Raw genomic sequence first — 16,699 nt, forward strand, 5'->3', positions numbered from 1 at the left:
GCGATTTCCACTGGTTGCTCCGGAGCACGTGTTCTTACTCCGGGATGACGATTTCAAATTCCATTGGTCGACCAAGATAGGTCGCGCGTATTTCGCTGCTGGTTTGGAGCAGCTCGGGAAGCTCTAGCTCGATCCGCTGACCGGAGTCGGATCTCGCCGGAAGTCCTAGTCGCTGATGCGGTCACTTCCGAAGGCTGCTGGATTCTTCTGGCTGCTTTTGGCCGTTTCAGCGACATTGGCAAGGACACTGGGCATCACTGGATTTTTTTTTTTGTGTGTGTGCGAATATGTCGGAGTGCGTGTATCAAAAAACGTGTGCAGCGTTAGAATAGTGCGAAAGCAAGTTGTTGAGGGCCGCACTCCTGCCTATTTATCAATTCAGCAAACATTTTGGCACTGGGATGCGGCTACAACGAAACCGGCTCAGCATTACTTCCGCCGCGCGCCCTACACGTTCCGCTGGCCGACCATGGGTGATTCGCTCTGTAGTGCCTCAGGTCGGTTCGGGCGCCCAGATCCGATCGACCAGTGCAAATCGCCATTAGACTTTGTCACAGTTCACAGTTATAGTCGTGTTTTCATCCCTTTCAGGTGATGAGGCCCCGTCTGGTCGAAACGGGGAAAAATTATAACCTGAAAAACTAATGTGAGCAATATGCTCCATTCAGTATTATCGATTCTCGACGCTAGGCACGGCCGTCAGGTGGCACTAAAGTAGCGTTTCTTTTTTTCTGTTGCAACCAGAGTGGAATACGCAGCTTTCGCGGCCGACTGTACAGCGGCTCGTCTTTGCATCATAACTAAAGCAATAGACAGGTTGTACATAAGTGTGCTGGTGAGTGCACTCTTGTTTGTCACGTATAGGATTTATCATGGGATTGTTATTGACGTTCCTCCTTTCGACACTGCCGCCTCTCATAAAAGGCTATGTATGGGCTGTCTTTTCGTATTTCGCTGAGTGTCCTATTAATCTACATTCTTTTCCTCTTCGATTACAGACCAAATCAGAAATCCTTTATCGATAGTCCGAGGGTTTTGCATTCTATGTGTAGGAGGGGCCCCATAATCTGACACAGGAGTGGCTATGAGTTTATCTCCTCCAGTCGGGGACCTGCGTAACAACTAACGCATCGAAGTTTGAACTGATTGCGGCCAACATTTACGGCTTTGCCCAACCCCACTTAATAGGCTATAAATTGTCAGAATATGCCAAAGCGAAGCATATGCTATGGGTGACTCCGCAGTGAATGGCTCCCGATTAATTGGCACCTCGTGTGATTCTTTGACCTGCGCTTTAGTGACTTAATCTACTTCCATGGCGTGCCTTCTCTCGAGTTCGGTGGAGCCTGTGCTATTTTTCACAGGGTCCTTAATGTTGACCTTAGTAAAGGCCACTCCGCCTCAGTCCATGATTTCTTAACCTTACATTAGCAGACATCGAAGTAAAGCAGCGTTTGCATTTTTTCATTCTGTTTTTTTTTTTTTTTTTTTCGCATCTTTCCTCCTTCATTTTACACAGTAGTTAGATTGTGTTTAATCCGCGTGCCCTTTTTCAACCGCGTTTTTGGTGCCCCTAAAGATTTCCTCGCTAGATATATTCCTCGCGGGCCTAAACCAAATCAGAACTGATAAATGCAATCTCGTGGTTTGACACGGGCGTCGTCGGCTCGCTGATTAATGAGATACTGACTTATCACGGCTCTTTTAGCATACGCAGAACGTCTTAACGCGGGGAGGCCGCCGAGTGATCCGAGTTCGCCGATCGGCAACCGGGACGTAGTGAAGTGGCTGCCGTCATCGCAATCCAGGGGCTAGGCAACAAAGCGAACGCACGAAGAAGCGTGGGGTGCACAAGCGTGGGTATTCGAGGGAGGGGAGAAGGCCTCAGGAGACGCGAGGAGGGCGACGTCTGGCGAGGAAGCACGTTTGACCCCCCTCCGACACTTCGTCTTCATTAATCTGGGCCGACTTGACGTGCTCTTGGCCTCGGCTTTACACCCGAGCAGAGGGAGGGCGCGGTTGCGCTTTTCGATTAATCCATATCGCGCTTTCTGTCTATTTTTTTTTTTTTTTTGTTCCTTGCTTTCTTATGCTCGAAAGGCCCAACGAGGCGAGCATACGAAGGTCGAGCTTTGCTACAAATGGAGGGCTTTTCCCTGTTGCGTTTTTCGTATTCAGGTTTCTTTTTTTTTTTTTTTTTTTTTCCTCACTCATTCCCACGTGTAGACCGCATCTGCGCTGAGTGACAGTGTGAAGGAGGTTCCGCCTCCTTGCCCACGCTGTATCCTCTCGCTCGTTCTCGATTTCTTTGCCGGTTTGATCGAATGGCCCAGTCTTGGTGAGGACGTAAGCGATGACGCGGGAGCATTTTTGGCCTCATCACCCGCCACGTCCCCTGAGCGACGTTGCTTTGAGGGAGCCGTGAACTCGGTGTTACTACCCTGACTGCTCTGGTGGAAAAGACCGTGGGGAAAGAGTAGAGACAGTGCCTTCGCGAGTGAAAGCTGTCGTTTCACGAAGACTTGTCAGGACTTTTCAGTGCTCGCGGTACTGAGTGACATTTGGGCTAGTAGCCAATAAGGGAAATCGACTACGGCTTCAGGGGCCAGGAACACAGGGAGGCACGTGAAACATGCAATCGTTTGATTATTCATTGAACATGATTCTCTGATATGCCGCATTTGCTCGCACCTTGAAAGCGCTCGCTTAAAGAACGTACCCCACTCCTCCAAACTTACCGCGTACAGTTTCTTAGTCATGGTAATGATTGTTAGAGCTGGTCTCCTTGGAAGGGCGATACAACCGGCGCGTAATATATAACACCGCCTGTCAGGTGTCAATGCTGCAACACTCCAAACCGTGGGACAAACGGCTAATTAGAAATTTTTGCGAAAACAAAAACGCAACTGGTAGTAACAAAGGGTACCTCTATTCGATCTCCCCATTATTAATGATTACAGCTTCTTGTCGCTGTTGGTTTCGCGTTTAATGCTGTAAGTTGTGTCCACATTAACAGTGGATGACCCTGTACATGTCATTATCTCAATTATTATTATGCAATAACGTACACAGCTCATTCCGCCGAAAACTACAGCCGCCGTAGATTGTAGCAGATCTTGATTGGTCGACCGTATCACACACCACGTGAACAATAACTCAAACACTCTACATACAAATAAAGCTAAAGAGCCTAGAGCGAACCCTAGTTCGGCACTTTTCGAGCAGCACTGTGGCCAGCTTCGCGATATTATTATTTAAGTCTGAAGGTGACTGCTCTCGAACGCGAGGTAATATGCTGAAGAAGGCGTTTCTTTTTTTTTTTTTTTCTTTCTTCTATCTTTACGAACTGTAGTCGTACATGACAACGCATAAATTCCGCTTTGTACTGTTTTCGCTGCTGGAATTTCGGTTTCTTAAGATTTATTTATTTATTGCAAGTACCTACAGCGCCCATGAGGCATTATTGTAGGGGGGATACAACTACATACAATAACACGTGCAAAGAAGATATAGGGAAACTTGTTAGCAAGGTAACACAACACACTGATAGAACACTAAATGAATTCACAAGTAGTATAAGTGATAACATAAGATACATTAACACAGCGCTGGCAAACGCATGAGATCTGGAAGAAATATATCACAATTTGGGAAAAACGAATACTTAAATACATTAATGCGGCATTGATAACTCTTAACCTTTTTCGTGTTGTCCAGTCTCTCCGAAATGTAATATGGCTGCTTTAGATAAGTGTGTTTATTAATACCGGTACAATCATTGTAAATGCTGTACAGGAACTTCAGCCTGCAGATTTTTCTTCGAGTTGCTAAAGTCTTCCACCCAATAAAGAAAGCGCACACCGGTCGGCTTCATCTCTAAAAGACTTTTTCTGTCGCTAATCGCGCAACACGGGCCACATAGTGAGGCTCGATGACGAATAAGGTGGACACTACTAATATGGATTTTTGACAAAGGATTGCGCCCACAGACGCACGAGAAACCCAGTCTGACTTAAAAAAAAAAAGACGCACACACATACACAAAACACCCGTCTCATGTTGAAGTCGCAGCTAGCCAGCCTGACTGTTCAGAACAAGGAAAAAAAAAAAAAAAAAAAAAAACCCTAAAGTGAGCCACACAATGTTGCGAACGGGGCAGCGCGGTCTTTGACGGTGTACAAAACAAAAAACCTAACCCCCCCCCCTCTCTCTCTCTTTCCTCCCAGAAAAAAAAAAAAAAGCTACAGGCAGTCATCTCGCGAATTTGGATAACACATAATGCGTGCACGTTTGCCCGGTGCATAAAAAAACAAAAGCTACTTAGCGACCGACAGCTCATTACGAAAGAAAATTGATCGTCTAAAACGTTAATGGGATATAACAGGAGGAGCATGAACGTTAAAATAATGCGAAATTTATATTGAGAGCACAGTGGATCACGTGAGAAGAGCATTCTGCTCCGTCGCAGTTGTATGGCGTGTCCGCTTAAAGCCGCAATCTCTTTGATGTCAGTAGACCGACGTGACGTCATCACACTGGCCGGCCAGTAAGACTGTGGCACTGCGCACAGCGGCTGACCAATGGGAATCTACGCTCAGGTGGGTGCAGTGTGCGCTCGACGATATTCGTGATCCGTTTGAGTAAGGAGGGGAGGAACTGTGCACAGACTGATCTAATTGTTGCTGAGAAGGCGAAGGCTCCCCTTTCTCTATTCGTTACTCGTGTCCGGGTAGATTTTGTAAGCACCGGGTCAGGCTGGAACCCGTTATTACCGCCGCTTGTGTCCAGTGGAACTGACGTCATATATAATTCGTGCCGCAATGCGATTGCGGTTTACACGAATGCGCATATGCATACGCTTGCCACTGTGCGTGTGTGTGTGGGCAAGGGGCGGGGGGGGGGGGGGGGGGGATCGCCAGGAATCGAAAACATCATCTCCGGTTTCATTCTTGCAAAACGAATTTGGGTTTGTCGTCCAATGTCTTTCGAAGAACGGAAAATTAAAAAAAAAACAAAACAAAGGGGAGGGGGGGGGATGCATAGTTATAGAGGGCAATGTCGAGCCGGGATCCGATGAATGTATGTTATTCAATCGTAGGCAATTAATTTCTGCCGTGCGCTGGGGGAGAAGCGGGGTGAAATGGTTTTTGCAGGAAGGTGGTTTCGAAAGAAAGAACGAGCGGATGAGGCGAAAGATCAAAATGAGGAGGTAGAGGACGAATGCGGTCGGGAAGGAATAGGGACAACGGCACGGTTTGGATGCTTCAACCACCCCTCCCTTCACAAATATCCCGCTCTCCTGACCACGCTCTCTTGACCACGCTCTCTCTCCTGACCACGCTCTCCTGACTACGCTCTCCTGGCATGTTTTTTTTTTTTTTTTTTTCCTTTTCCTTGACCTTCGAGCTGTTTCGCGACCGTGTAGGGAGAGAGGAACATTTATTGAAGCTCTTATAACACTAGAGGGCAAGGGGGTCGCTCGTTATATATTCGCCACAAAAGGTCGCAAAGCTTGAGGGGAGAGCATCTATCTGTGCAGCGCTCGCATCCACCCATCGTTTGGAAAGAAGAAGCTGGCCGGCATTCGAACCCGCTTACGCGGGTGGTAAAGCTCGTGTGCGGGCCCGTGTCTCTTGCCCGCGCTGCGGGCTAGAGAAACCCGAAACGTCGCGTGGGGCGTGCCGCATGTGCACCGTCGTCGTGTGTGTCTCGTTTGCTAAGTATAAACAGTTCGCTTGTCTCTCCCGCACCCCCCTCACCCTCCTCGGCCCCCGCCTGCTCACTCTCCTTGTGTTGAACACTGCATGCATTTAAAGCCCAGCTAGCGTGTCTAAGCAGCGCGCGTGTGTGTGCCAGAGGGCGTGAGACTTTCGCCCCCCGAGTCACGTGGTTCGACCTCCTCTGTGTCGCCGACAAAGACAATGTGACAGACGGCGCGTGGTTAGAGTTCGCGTGGATGAACGCTCCGACCACGTGTCCCGTGGCTCGCCTCCGGCGCTTGCGATGGGGCCCCAACCTACGCCCTGTCTTGATCGTCGTTTCTGGTGCCAAGCTGTGTGCGCTGCTGCCCGTGGTTCGAGGGACCCCCGTTCACGACTCTGACACTTGTCCGTGACATTCACCTCTCTCCAATATCGGTTTTTGTTTGGGGCGCCCAACGACCGTGGACCTAGTTCACTCTGGTTGTGGATTCCCAAATGGAAGCTGCACGCGAAGACAGACGTGGTGTCAAGTTTCAGTTGTGACCTAGTTTTAGCTGGTGCTAATAGGAAAACCACTTCGCGCGATCATCGTTTTCTTTTATGCCCGGACGTGTCACGTGCTACGTCTCTTTTCCCGTGCCCATCGGGGTCATTCTCGTTGACCAGTATTGTACATTCCACGATGTCCGTCGGCACAGGCCAGTGAGTAAGCCGGGTTTTGGTGTGTGTTCCTGCAATTGTGAAACCTGATAGGTACATAAGGCATCGTGTACCGATGTGTCTTATGGAGATATCGTGCACCGGACCTCTACCAACGCGTGAACACGCGCTTCGAACTTATCTCATACCTAGAGCTAAGTTACCCGACACACGTGATGGTCTTCGCAGGGACTTTGGTGCGAGTTCCGTCGCGGTGTCCTACCTGAAGGGTAGGCGCGAAGCATCCGCCATTTCTAAACGAATACAGGTTCCAATGGATATATGAATGCTTCTTCGTCCTGCGTGAATATCGCTGGACGACACGGGGCGAGTGTCCAACAGGCGAACAAGAGTCACACCTATTGTATCCTTCTTGGGCGTGTATTTTTTTTAATAACGTTGTTTATTGCCACAGGGCATAAAGGAATATGTAGAGAGAAAATTAAAAGGGGTATTAAATATACGCAGCAGTTTTTTGAGTCTGGCGCGTTCGCTGCAGTGGACACGGAAAACACTCCGCTGTGGTCGAGTGTTTCGCGTTCATGCTTGGCTCCTCCTAATCACCTGCCAGTGCAGATCGATGGAGACGAAACGGAGAGGCGTCCGTGTGCTGTGCGATGTCATTGCATGTTAAGGAACCCCAAGTGGTCGAAATTTCCGGAGTCCTTCCACTGCGGCGTCTGTCATAGCCAGAGTCGCTTTGGGACGTTAAACCTTACAAACCAAACCAAGGTTCAGCATGTATTAGTCTATTTACTCATTCGCCAGCGGGTGTGACCTTGTAGTGGCCTTGTCGGGGAGACCACAAAGCGGCCCTATCAGGTGAATCTCGTGGAAATGATACAGATAAATTAGCAGCAGACCGCTAATCCGGATCTTGGACTTCGTTCTGAAGCGTAGACCTCTACGCGTTCAGAAACGTACAGCTCCTCCTTCAGCTGTGACTGGGTGCCCCAGGAAAGCCATTTTCGGCGCTTGTGACCGTTTTCCGTCGCTCCTCTGCCACACTCGAGAACGGCGTAGCCTTATAGCTGTCCTTTCTCTTCGCTCTTTCTTCGTGTTTTAAGTCTCAATTGTTTTTTTCTTCGTGTGCTGCATGCTTCGAACACAAAATTACAAAAGCTCTCAAGGGACTGCGCGGAAATGAAGTCTCGTTTAAACTTTCCCAGCAACTCCACTGACCACTTCGGTTGATTAAATCAAAGAGCGTGTCTATTATTTGTTCTTCCCACTTCCTGAAAGCACTTTGTTTCTCTCTGTGGCGATTGGGCTGCGGTGAATACTTTCGCAAAAAAGAATAAGTTTTTTCGGGGCAAGCGATGCGCATTTTGCGCTGTTGTTGAATTGATAAAGTAGTGGTAAGCGGGAGCGCTTTTTTTTTCTTTTTTTTTTTTTTGTCGGTTATTAGCGATGCTTGTTTTTCTTTTTCATTATTGTCAGCGAGACGTTTTTTTCACGAGTACTAGAGATCGTCTCACTTTCTCCCCTAAATTGTTACAAGTATGTCTGTCTTGTGATCATGCAAGTTGCCTCCTTGTTACGGTGTGGGAAACTCATTTGAAAAAAAAAAAAATGCATATTTTTCGACGTTACACAGCTTTAGGTAAATATGGTTACCGAGTTACCCGTCGTAAAGTTTGTCTGGCTGCGCCGAACCGCCGTTAGCAACTGCGGGCTCCTGGTGCGCTCTCTTATCTATACTGTATAGTGCTGGCGCTCGTATTGGCTATGTTGTTATACCACGGAGAGAGGTAAAACCTTTTTCAAAAGTAATCAGTGGGTTTCTTGCTGGCGCATGCCGTATGGCCCCTTATGCATCGGCAGCGTTCCAGATGTTCGTTATGCATCTGCAATGTTCTAGCGTTCCAGACCGTTCTCACCCTCCCCGCTACGTGAATTTCAAAGCGAAACTTTTGGACAGTTCTTTGGAGAAAGGCCCAAAGTGTATGGTGCTTCTGCTTTCGCTCACCGGTGACCCCCCCGTCTCCTATTCGCAGTGTGGCCACTAGCAGCGGAGAGTCATGCCGGTCTTCGAGCGACTCCGCCTCGTCAGCGCCCTGTTCGCCCGAGAGTGTGCTCAGCGACTCGGCCGGCGCAGAGGGCCTGCCGGACAGCGTCGCCAGCCTGGTCTCCGGAGACCTGGGAGACCTCGGGGACGCCACGCCGGACTCTGGCTTCAACCTATCCCGCCTGCTGCTTCCCCAGCAGCACCGGCAGGGCGAGTCCGCCTCCGAGGCCCGAAAGAGAGACCTCCGGCTCGTCGACGAGGTCGTGGCCGCCGCCACTGCTTCGGCCGCGGCTTCGGAGTCGTGCTGCCCTGCCGCCGCGTCCCCGCGTCCACAGTCGTCTGCTTTGGCCGCCACCCCACCACTATCCTTTTCGTCCGCGTTGGCCTCCAGTCTTTCATCATCGTCGTCTGCCTCTGCGGCGGTGACATCGTCGGCAATTGCCGTGACGTCCTTTCTAACGACCTGTACAACATCGACTGTTGCGGCTTCGCTATTGGTGCCGCCCACGTCATTGTCATCGTCCGTGACGTCATCGCCGTCGAGCGTGCCAGTGTCGTCTTCCAGCTGCTCCGGGCCCGTGGTATCCCAAGCCGAGTTGTGTGCTACGGTGCTGCCTCCCGCGTGCCGGCAAGCGTCGCCAGTGACGTCACTGAAGTATGTGCCCCACGTGACGTCGCCCTCGCCGCCGCATCCGGGAAGCTGTGTCAAGAGCAGGCGGAAGAGGAAGCTCTCCGGGGACGCGAGGAAACGGGATGGCACGGCCGTATCGGTAAGCCAGCATGCGAGTTCAGAGGTATGTCACAGTTTACTAAGGGCCAGGAAGCACAACACCTCGTAGACTAGCCAGCCTTGCCTTTCCTCTCTCTCTCTCTCTTCTTTCATTTCCCTTCCGTCTTCCTGGTCTGTCTTTCACGTTCTTTCTTTCGCGATTGTCTCAGTGTGTCTTCACCAGCTTTTTCTGAACGCCCTCGATATTAGCCTTACATAGAGAATAGTGTTCGCCACAGTCTCGGTTTCTGCGCGTGACGCTCGTCGGTACGTTTGCTGGGCGCATTGAAAAGGCACGTGAGATAATTCACCTATGTTGATAACCTACCAGCTGTTGTCTATGAGATTCATTGGTTGTGCCGTCTGAACGGAGTTAAGACAGTTTTTGCAGCACGTTAGAACGCTGAAGGCGCCTCATCTTTTCCATTAAATTTTAAAGTGAGCCGTCTTATGCATGCTATTGATTGGCAAGCGAGATTCAGTTTGGCAGTGGCAGCCAAGAGTAGGCCGACGAGATACCGTTATCGCTTGAAAGGGGACGCGGAAAGCTGTGGGCGCAGATAGGCCCGTGGCAGCAGCCGCCGTTGCCAGAAAACTTGTCTCCTTCGAGCATGGAGAGTTTTGGAGCAGTTGCAATTTCACGTCATTCGGATCGCGTGGGCTCCAGACAGCAGAGCGGCATACGCGCTCCCGATAGCTCGTGGCATGCTGCCAACAGAACAGGTATCAATCCGTGCCAAAACAGGCATCAATCAATCAATCAATCAATCAATCAATCATACCAGTAGTGCCGGCGAGGAGCCAGTCTTTGCTGGAGCGGGCTTTAACTGTGATGCCGCTAGTGATTCCGATAACAGCTTAGCGCGGAGGGAATCGGGATCTTACATTTTTTTTTTTTAACTGTGCTTATTTCTGTACGTAACGTTCTTTTCATTCACCCGCCGTCACCGCCCGCTGACGGCGTCCGGATTGGGGTCAACTAGTGCACGCAGGTAACAGTTTAATGCTACTCCATTACGGCGATAGCTGTATGAGGGGATCTTTTTGAGGCTGCTCATCGTCTGTAGCGGGACCGAGAACGACGCCATGAAGTTTTGAGTGGTCACCTTCCACGAGCGGTCACGTGACGCTGCAACGGTTACTGCCTACCTGAAGGGTAATTGACAGCAAGCTAGGCCCAGCAGACTAACCGGCGCGCGCGGTGATTGGCGTAGAGCCGCAGTTGTGGGAACTATATATAGTTAAGAGACTGCTTCCGACCAATGGCGAAGGTGATACAGCTATCGCTGTAGATATTTGCACTATAGGGTGATTTTTTTTTCTTTCTAGTCCTTGGCTTAGCGGGTATCATTAGTGTGCTGTGCTAGATTATGTGCCTGGCGTCAGTTAGGACTCACGGAAATATAAACTCGGCATTAATGTTTTTTACTCTGGAGGAATATTTCGGTTACTCCTCTAGTTGGTATTGTGATGTTTTCGAAAGCCCTAACTGACGACTTGCGCACTTCACTTAACCAATCGTGTTTTGTCTGTAGGCCTGAGCGTACTGGTTCTAGATGTATAGATGTCTGGAAAGCGGTGAGTACACCGTACACGGACGCGTGACACGCAGGATGAGGAGCCCGAGGACGAGGACATATGCAGGCGTAGGGAGGCCGAGGTCGAGTCTCTGCTTCGTCACTGCGTCGACCTCGTGGCCGAACGGTTGGACCCGCAACGCACGGCGACTACGACGAGCAGTACCAGTACCACCACGACTGCCAGCACCACCGCCAGCAACGGCACCAGCTGTACAACAAGCCCATTAAGGAACCACAGGGAACAACAGCAGCCAGAACTGCGCCGTCACCACGAGACTCATCACCAGGCAGCGTCGCCGCGCAGCATCCATCGTCACCCAGATCACCGCCAGCAGAGCCGCCATCAGGAACGCCACGTTCACGAAGACTGCGAGGAGGCTAGCAGAAGCCAGGAGCGCCGGAACCACATCCTCGAACACCGCACGGGTCATCATCACCACCATTCCCTGCCGAGCCACTCATCACAACCGAATCACAACTCGCAACAGCAGCAGCAACTGAACCATAAGAATCAGCATCACCTAAGACAGGCGGCGTTGGAGGCACCATTTCCGCCTCCTTCACCCGACTGCAGCAGCAGCAGTAGTAGCAGTAGTAGCAGAAGCATTCCAGACGACGAAGAGTCGGGGTGTCTATTAGAAACAGAGACTACAGAGAATGCGGACACGTCGGCGGCCGCGTTGTCGAGAGCGGTTTCGGCGGCGGCGACCGCTCCGCCGAGGGCCGCCTCACCGACGATAGGGTCTTTGGCAGGGGCATCGCCTTCAAATGCTTCGTCGTCGACGACGACGGCGGTGGGCCCGTCGACGTCTTCGGTGGCGGTGGCCTCGTTGTCTACGCCGTGCACGTCATCTTCCCCGTCTTCGTCGTTCGCGGCGGCGCCCTCGCCCTGTTCGTCGACCCAGTCCTCGGTGTTGGCCGGGGAGGATGGCCTCTTCTCGTGCCGATGGCTGGACTGCGAGATGCGGCTCCGTAGTGAGGAGGCTCTCGGCGACCACGTCCGGGCGGCGCACGTCGATACTCAGACAAGGGACCAAGGCCTTTACGCCTGTCGGTGGCAAGGGTGCAAGGTGAGTCCTGTTGACCCTCATTTTTTTTTTTTCTACTGATACTTCACTGGATACCGTTTCGTGTAGTGCCAGCAGCGAGACGGCTCAGGAAGCTCCAAGTCTAGTCGAGCGGATTAATGTGTCTGCGAATCTGCTTAGTAAGATCAGAAGTCTGATCGTCGTGCCTGTTTCGGAACTGGGCACCAAGTCCCGCGGCGCCACAATCCGCGGCGCTCTGCTTTGAACTACAATTTCGGAGATAGCAGACTTGGTCTTGCCGCGGGCGTCATGCACGCGAAAGGCTTCAGGGCTGCATAAAAGGCGAATATAGGGGAGGAAACAGATTTCGGAGAGCGCCATTAATAAGTGGCTGCCAAGCTCATAGATGGCACACTGTCGTCGCACTTTCAGTGGTGTAACTGATAGAATTGAATAGCTCTGCCAGTGTGGTAAGGCGGGTCGGATTTATGAGGCTCGCTCGCCGCCTTGAGGTGAAAAAAAAAAAATTACGGAGGAAAACTGTATCGAACTTTATTTTTCGGCGGAAAAAGCCAAGAAAATTGATTCAGATTGGATTCGTCGCCCTAACCAGACTAACCCATAAATCCGCCCTTGTAACGTCTGTCGTTGCGTTGTATTATGGGTTATGCCGGCCTTACGTCGCGGCGGCACTCTTGGTGTCCGGGGAAAGGGGTTTTAAAGAGCCCCCTACACCCGACTCGGCGTATTTCGGACGCCGCGCGGCCACCGTGTGCGCTCGGCTCTCCTCTTGCGCCTCCTCTCGGAGCACGCAGCGGGATTTCTTTTGACGAGCATTGTGGTGGCGGTGCGGCGGACCCTTCCCTTTTACGATCGGCGTCGTGGGCTCCCTCTTAACTTATGGCGATTTCCACTGGTCGATCGGAGCTGGGCGCCCGAGCCGACCTAAAGCGCTACAGAGCGAATCAGCCTTGGTCGACCAGCGGAACGTGTAGAGCGCGCGGCGGAATTAAAGCTGAGCCGGTTTCGTTGTAGCCGCATCCTAGCGCCAAAATGTTTGCGGCTGATAAATAGGCAGGAGTGCGGCCCTCAACAACTTGCTTTCTCATTTTTTTAACGCTGCAGACGTTTTTCGATAGACGCACTTCGACATATTCGCGCAAAAAACGGTGACATCCAGAGTCCTCAGCCGATGTCGCTGAAACGGTCAAAAACAGCCAAAAGAATCCAGCAGCATCCGGAAGTGACCGCGCCAGCGACTAGGACTTCCGGCGAGATCCGACTTCGGTCGGCGGATCGAGCTGGAGCGTCCCGAGCTGCCCCAAACGACCAGCGGAATACGCGCAACCTATCTTGGTCGACCAGTGGAAATCGAAATCGTCGTCCCGGAGCAAGAAAACGTGCTCCGTAGCGACCAGTGGAAATCGCCATTAGCTTCGAAAGTTTGCGCCGCGCGGATTCCCCCTTCTGCTGTTCTCTTTACACTTTGTTTTTCTTTGTTTTGCTGACCCCTTTCTATGCCTTGCCTATTCCCTATTTTAATTGGCCGGGGTGTCTTTGCGCTTGCGGATTTGTCCCTGCACTCAGGGCACCTTTCTGACTATAGCTTTTCAGGATTTCTGGAGCTTACTGGGCCCTCCCGTATTGTTATTGTAGGTGAATTTGGGGCGGAATTCGCGAGCAAAAAAAAAGCGAGGTCCTTCGCCGAATTCGATAATTTCTCTGGTAGGTTTCGCACTGGCAGATGTGAATACGAAGCACGTAAAAGTTTTTTTTACAGTTACCTAGCAAGAAAAAAAAGACGCCGCCCCGTCTATGCGAGCTCCTTACGGTGCATATAATTCAGAGCAAGTTCTCATTATCCGCGAAACTGAAGAGCGTGTTTCACTGCGGCATTTGGATTCGCACCTTGGTTTCTGGTTGCACCGCGACGCTTATCTTGCTGGTTCGCATGTTCGAAGAACTGCAGTGGATCACCAGTTGGAGTACTTCATTAAGAGCGCTTCACTCGCCTCATGAATGCCGCCAATTAAGCGGACGCACCCTTTCTGGCTTCGGGTAGCGTGTGGAACCTTTTAACATTCACTTTTCGGGACTTTCATATGTATTTACCGCAACTAACTAAATGGTGGGTGTCAGGCGCGCGTGAGTCTTCTTTGAGACTTGGTTGGGGGAAATCGCATTGATAAGACCGCGCGTACGTTTCTTTCTATTTCACACCCTGTGTCTGTTTCACACCCTGTGTCTGTCCAGGGTGTAGTCGGGCTAGTTGGAGAAAATGATGTAGGGGAAAACGGCGTCGCAGAACAGAGGGAGGTGATACGTGCCAGTTTTTTGCCTGTGAGTTTTTTTTCTTTTTTTTTTCCCCCTGCTCTATGTTGCCTTTAGGTTGTTGTTACATCTGAGACGCGGCCGCAGCCGCGTGTTTTAAAAGACTGACCATGCACGCATGCGCAGAAACACTGAGGCGCGTGTTTTACAAGACTGACCATGCACGCATGCGCAGAAACACTGAGGCACATGTAGACATGGGGTCGTTTCCCTGAAAGGATCCCCTCTACTGCCTGGCAGGGGCCGCTGCAGCCGGGCGATGTAATTTTGAGAAGGCGCTTATCATTCTTATCTGCGGCCGATCCTGTGTGCATGTCTTCGGCTACTATCTTGGGCATCTCGCACTGAGAGAGACGTTCGAGGGGGCGAGGAGGCTGCGCGGGGTGGTGGGAATATCCTGCAGCTGGCACGGCTCATTGCACGGGCTCCGAAACACGCGCGTACCGCGTTGACCCGGACTTAGGCTACCCGTTATGCCCGCGCATTATATATACATATTTTTCATGCGCTTTTACTTTTGAAGATCCCGCGCAACGGTCAGAAAGTGTCGATTACTTGTTTATGAATACTATTTTCATATTTATTTGTTTTTGTTTTATTTCAGGCAATATTGTAATCACATTACTTAGTTGATGCCAGGTAGCGTAACTTATACCACCATTGTCTTGAATGAGCTGATTTTGTGGTGTGTATATTCTTAGATGTAAAAGTAACTATATATTGTTATTAGTGGACGTTATTGATTTAGAAAAGAGTGGTGCTATGCTGAGCTGCATTGGACTTGACTAGCGGCGCCTGGCAGCCGGTAAATAAGAAATAAGTCATGTGTAATCTAAACCACCAAGAATTGATATAAACAAACTGATCTTGCCTGTGTACACCTTAAAGGGGCAGCGAGATCAAAGTGGAGTGACAAGATGTAAGTCCGGCATCATTAATAGACAGCGTCCGGGTCACAAAGAAATCGCATGTCCATAGGAAACCTCCTTATGAGATAAATTTTAATCCATATCTGTCACTATACTTTGGCAGCAGACGTCAATTTTAGATTCACGTAGAGTGGCTGTTAATGTTACTCGCGTCGTACCCTTATTCGTACCCGGCTATAATAAGACGGAGCACACTTCGCCTAGCGAAACCCGAGAGGTGCCTTAGCACTTATCGTCATATCTTCTGTATTGAACGCGTGAGATATCTTCACACAGTGAAGAAGTGTATTCCATAACATTTTGACCTCACTTGCAAATTACCTAAACTATGCCCACTACTTCGGATCTGTGTCGTTCCATGTCGCCAAAACGGATCCGGGCCGTCAACGGACAACGCATGGAAAGGGGGACGTGTTTGCAGTAGTTGGCTTGAACAATTTTTTTTTTTTTTTTCGTTGTCAGGCGAACAACAGTCAGAGAAGGCCCAGGCGTCACTTTTACCTCGAGGGCATACTTCCTGGCTTCGTCGCAGTACCCTTTCCCTTAAACTCTCAGACACACACCCAACCCTGTTCCCTGTCACGTTTTAACGACTCGCTCGTCGTTAACATCGAAAACGTGACAGGCACTGACCCGCTCAGCGCGCGCCCGACATCCATACCGAGCGTGAGTCAACGCTCTCCCACTTTTTTATTTTGTTGCAGATTTCTTCTTTCTCTATTGCTTTCTTTCGTTTCTGGAGCAGACGACGCAACGTGCCGGCTCGCGCGAGCAGACGACAGCTTTAGCGGGGGAAGGGTGGGAATTGTTCTGCACTCACGCACGTCCGCGCTCGGAGCAGACGACAGTACTTCGGTTAGGCTTATTCATTTATTTTTCCACGCTAGCTTTTCCCTCCTCCGCTTTCTGTCTTTAGCATCTCGTTTATTGGTGTCTTTTTTTAATCTCGTTGGCAGCAACTGAGAAGAGGGTGGCGGCTGCGTTGTAAATCGGCTTAATTAGTAGCGGCGCCTGTCAGCGGTGTGATCTAGTGTGATCGCGTTAATGACCTTTGTTTTTCTCTGCTTCGTCCTCTCATCCATAGGAAGCGCGTGCCGCGTCACTCGCAATAAAAGTAGCGACAGAAAAGGGATTTCACTTCCAGGGGAGATAAGGAAGCTGCGGTGTATTTATACTAAGTTCGAATTGGGGTGAAACGTGTCGCCTCCTATTAGCGCGATTGTGCGGCTTAATTAAGCAGGGGAAGGGAAAAGAAATAGATCGTTGTTTTGTGGCTAGGGAAAACGAGCGCCGCGTTCCCAGTGGATCCCGATCAGCAAAGCTGTTTTCGTAATAGTAGACTCTCTGGGCGGGACACTAACTCCGTTCGACGTATTTTGGTTAAACGTTCAGGGCTAACCGTTTTCTTATAATTTTTGTTTTTTCGCGGCTTTAGGCATTTCGCACTCATCTGTGAAACCTTTGGGGCAGTAAAGATGTCTACTTTGAAATCAATACCTGTTCCCTATGAAGACGCTCGCCGCAGAAAGAGCTTTTATTATTATTTTTAATATGGTTTCATCTGTAAGTGCTCTTTTGAGGTTCGTGCAGGCAGGGCTGAACTTAAACTATTTATCGGATGTAAAATGACTGCAGTTTGTTATGCGCTTAAAG

General features: G+C 50.4%; 1 protein-coding gene across 2 annotated transcripts in view; it reads left to right on the forward strand.

The window, feature by feature from the left end:
• jing (AE binding protein 2 jing) overlaps nt 1–16,699 on the forward strand; it is a 155,500-nt gene that overhangs the window by 89,033 nt on the left and 49,768 nt on the right. For both annotated transcript variants that reach the window (XM_084584553.1, XM_084584554.1), the window contains exons 2-3: nt 8,399–9,179; nt 10,791–11,828. In XM_084584553.1, coding sequence (XP_084440679.1) covers nt 8,399–9,179; nt 10,791–11,828 — 1,819 coding nt within the window. The remainder of the gene's footprint in view (nt 1–8,398; nt 9,180–10,790; nt 11,829–16,699) is intronic.

Source organism: Amblyomma maculatum, chromosome 11 (assembly GCF_055883805.1).
Source record: "Amblyomma maculatum isolate TAMU_Amacu chromosome 11, ASM5588380v1, whole genome shotgun sequence".
Taxonomy (NCBI): domain Eukaryota; kingdom Metazoa; phylum Arthropoda; class Arachnida; order Ixodida; family Ixodidae; genus Amblyomma; species Amblyomma maculatum.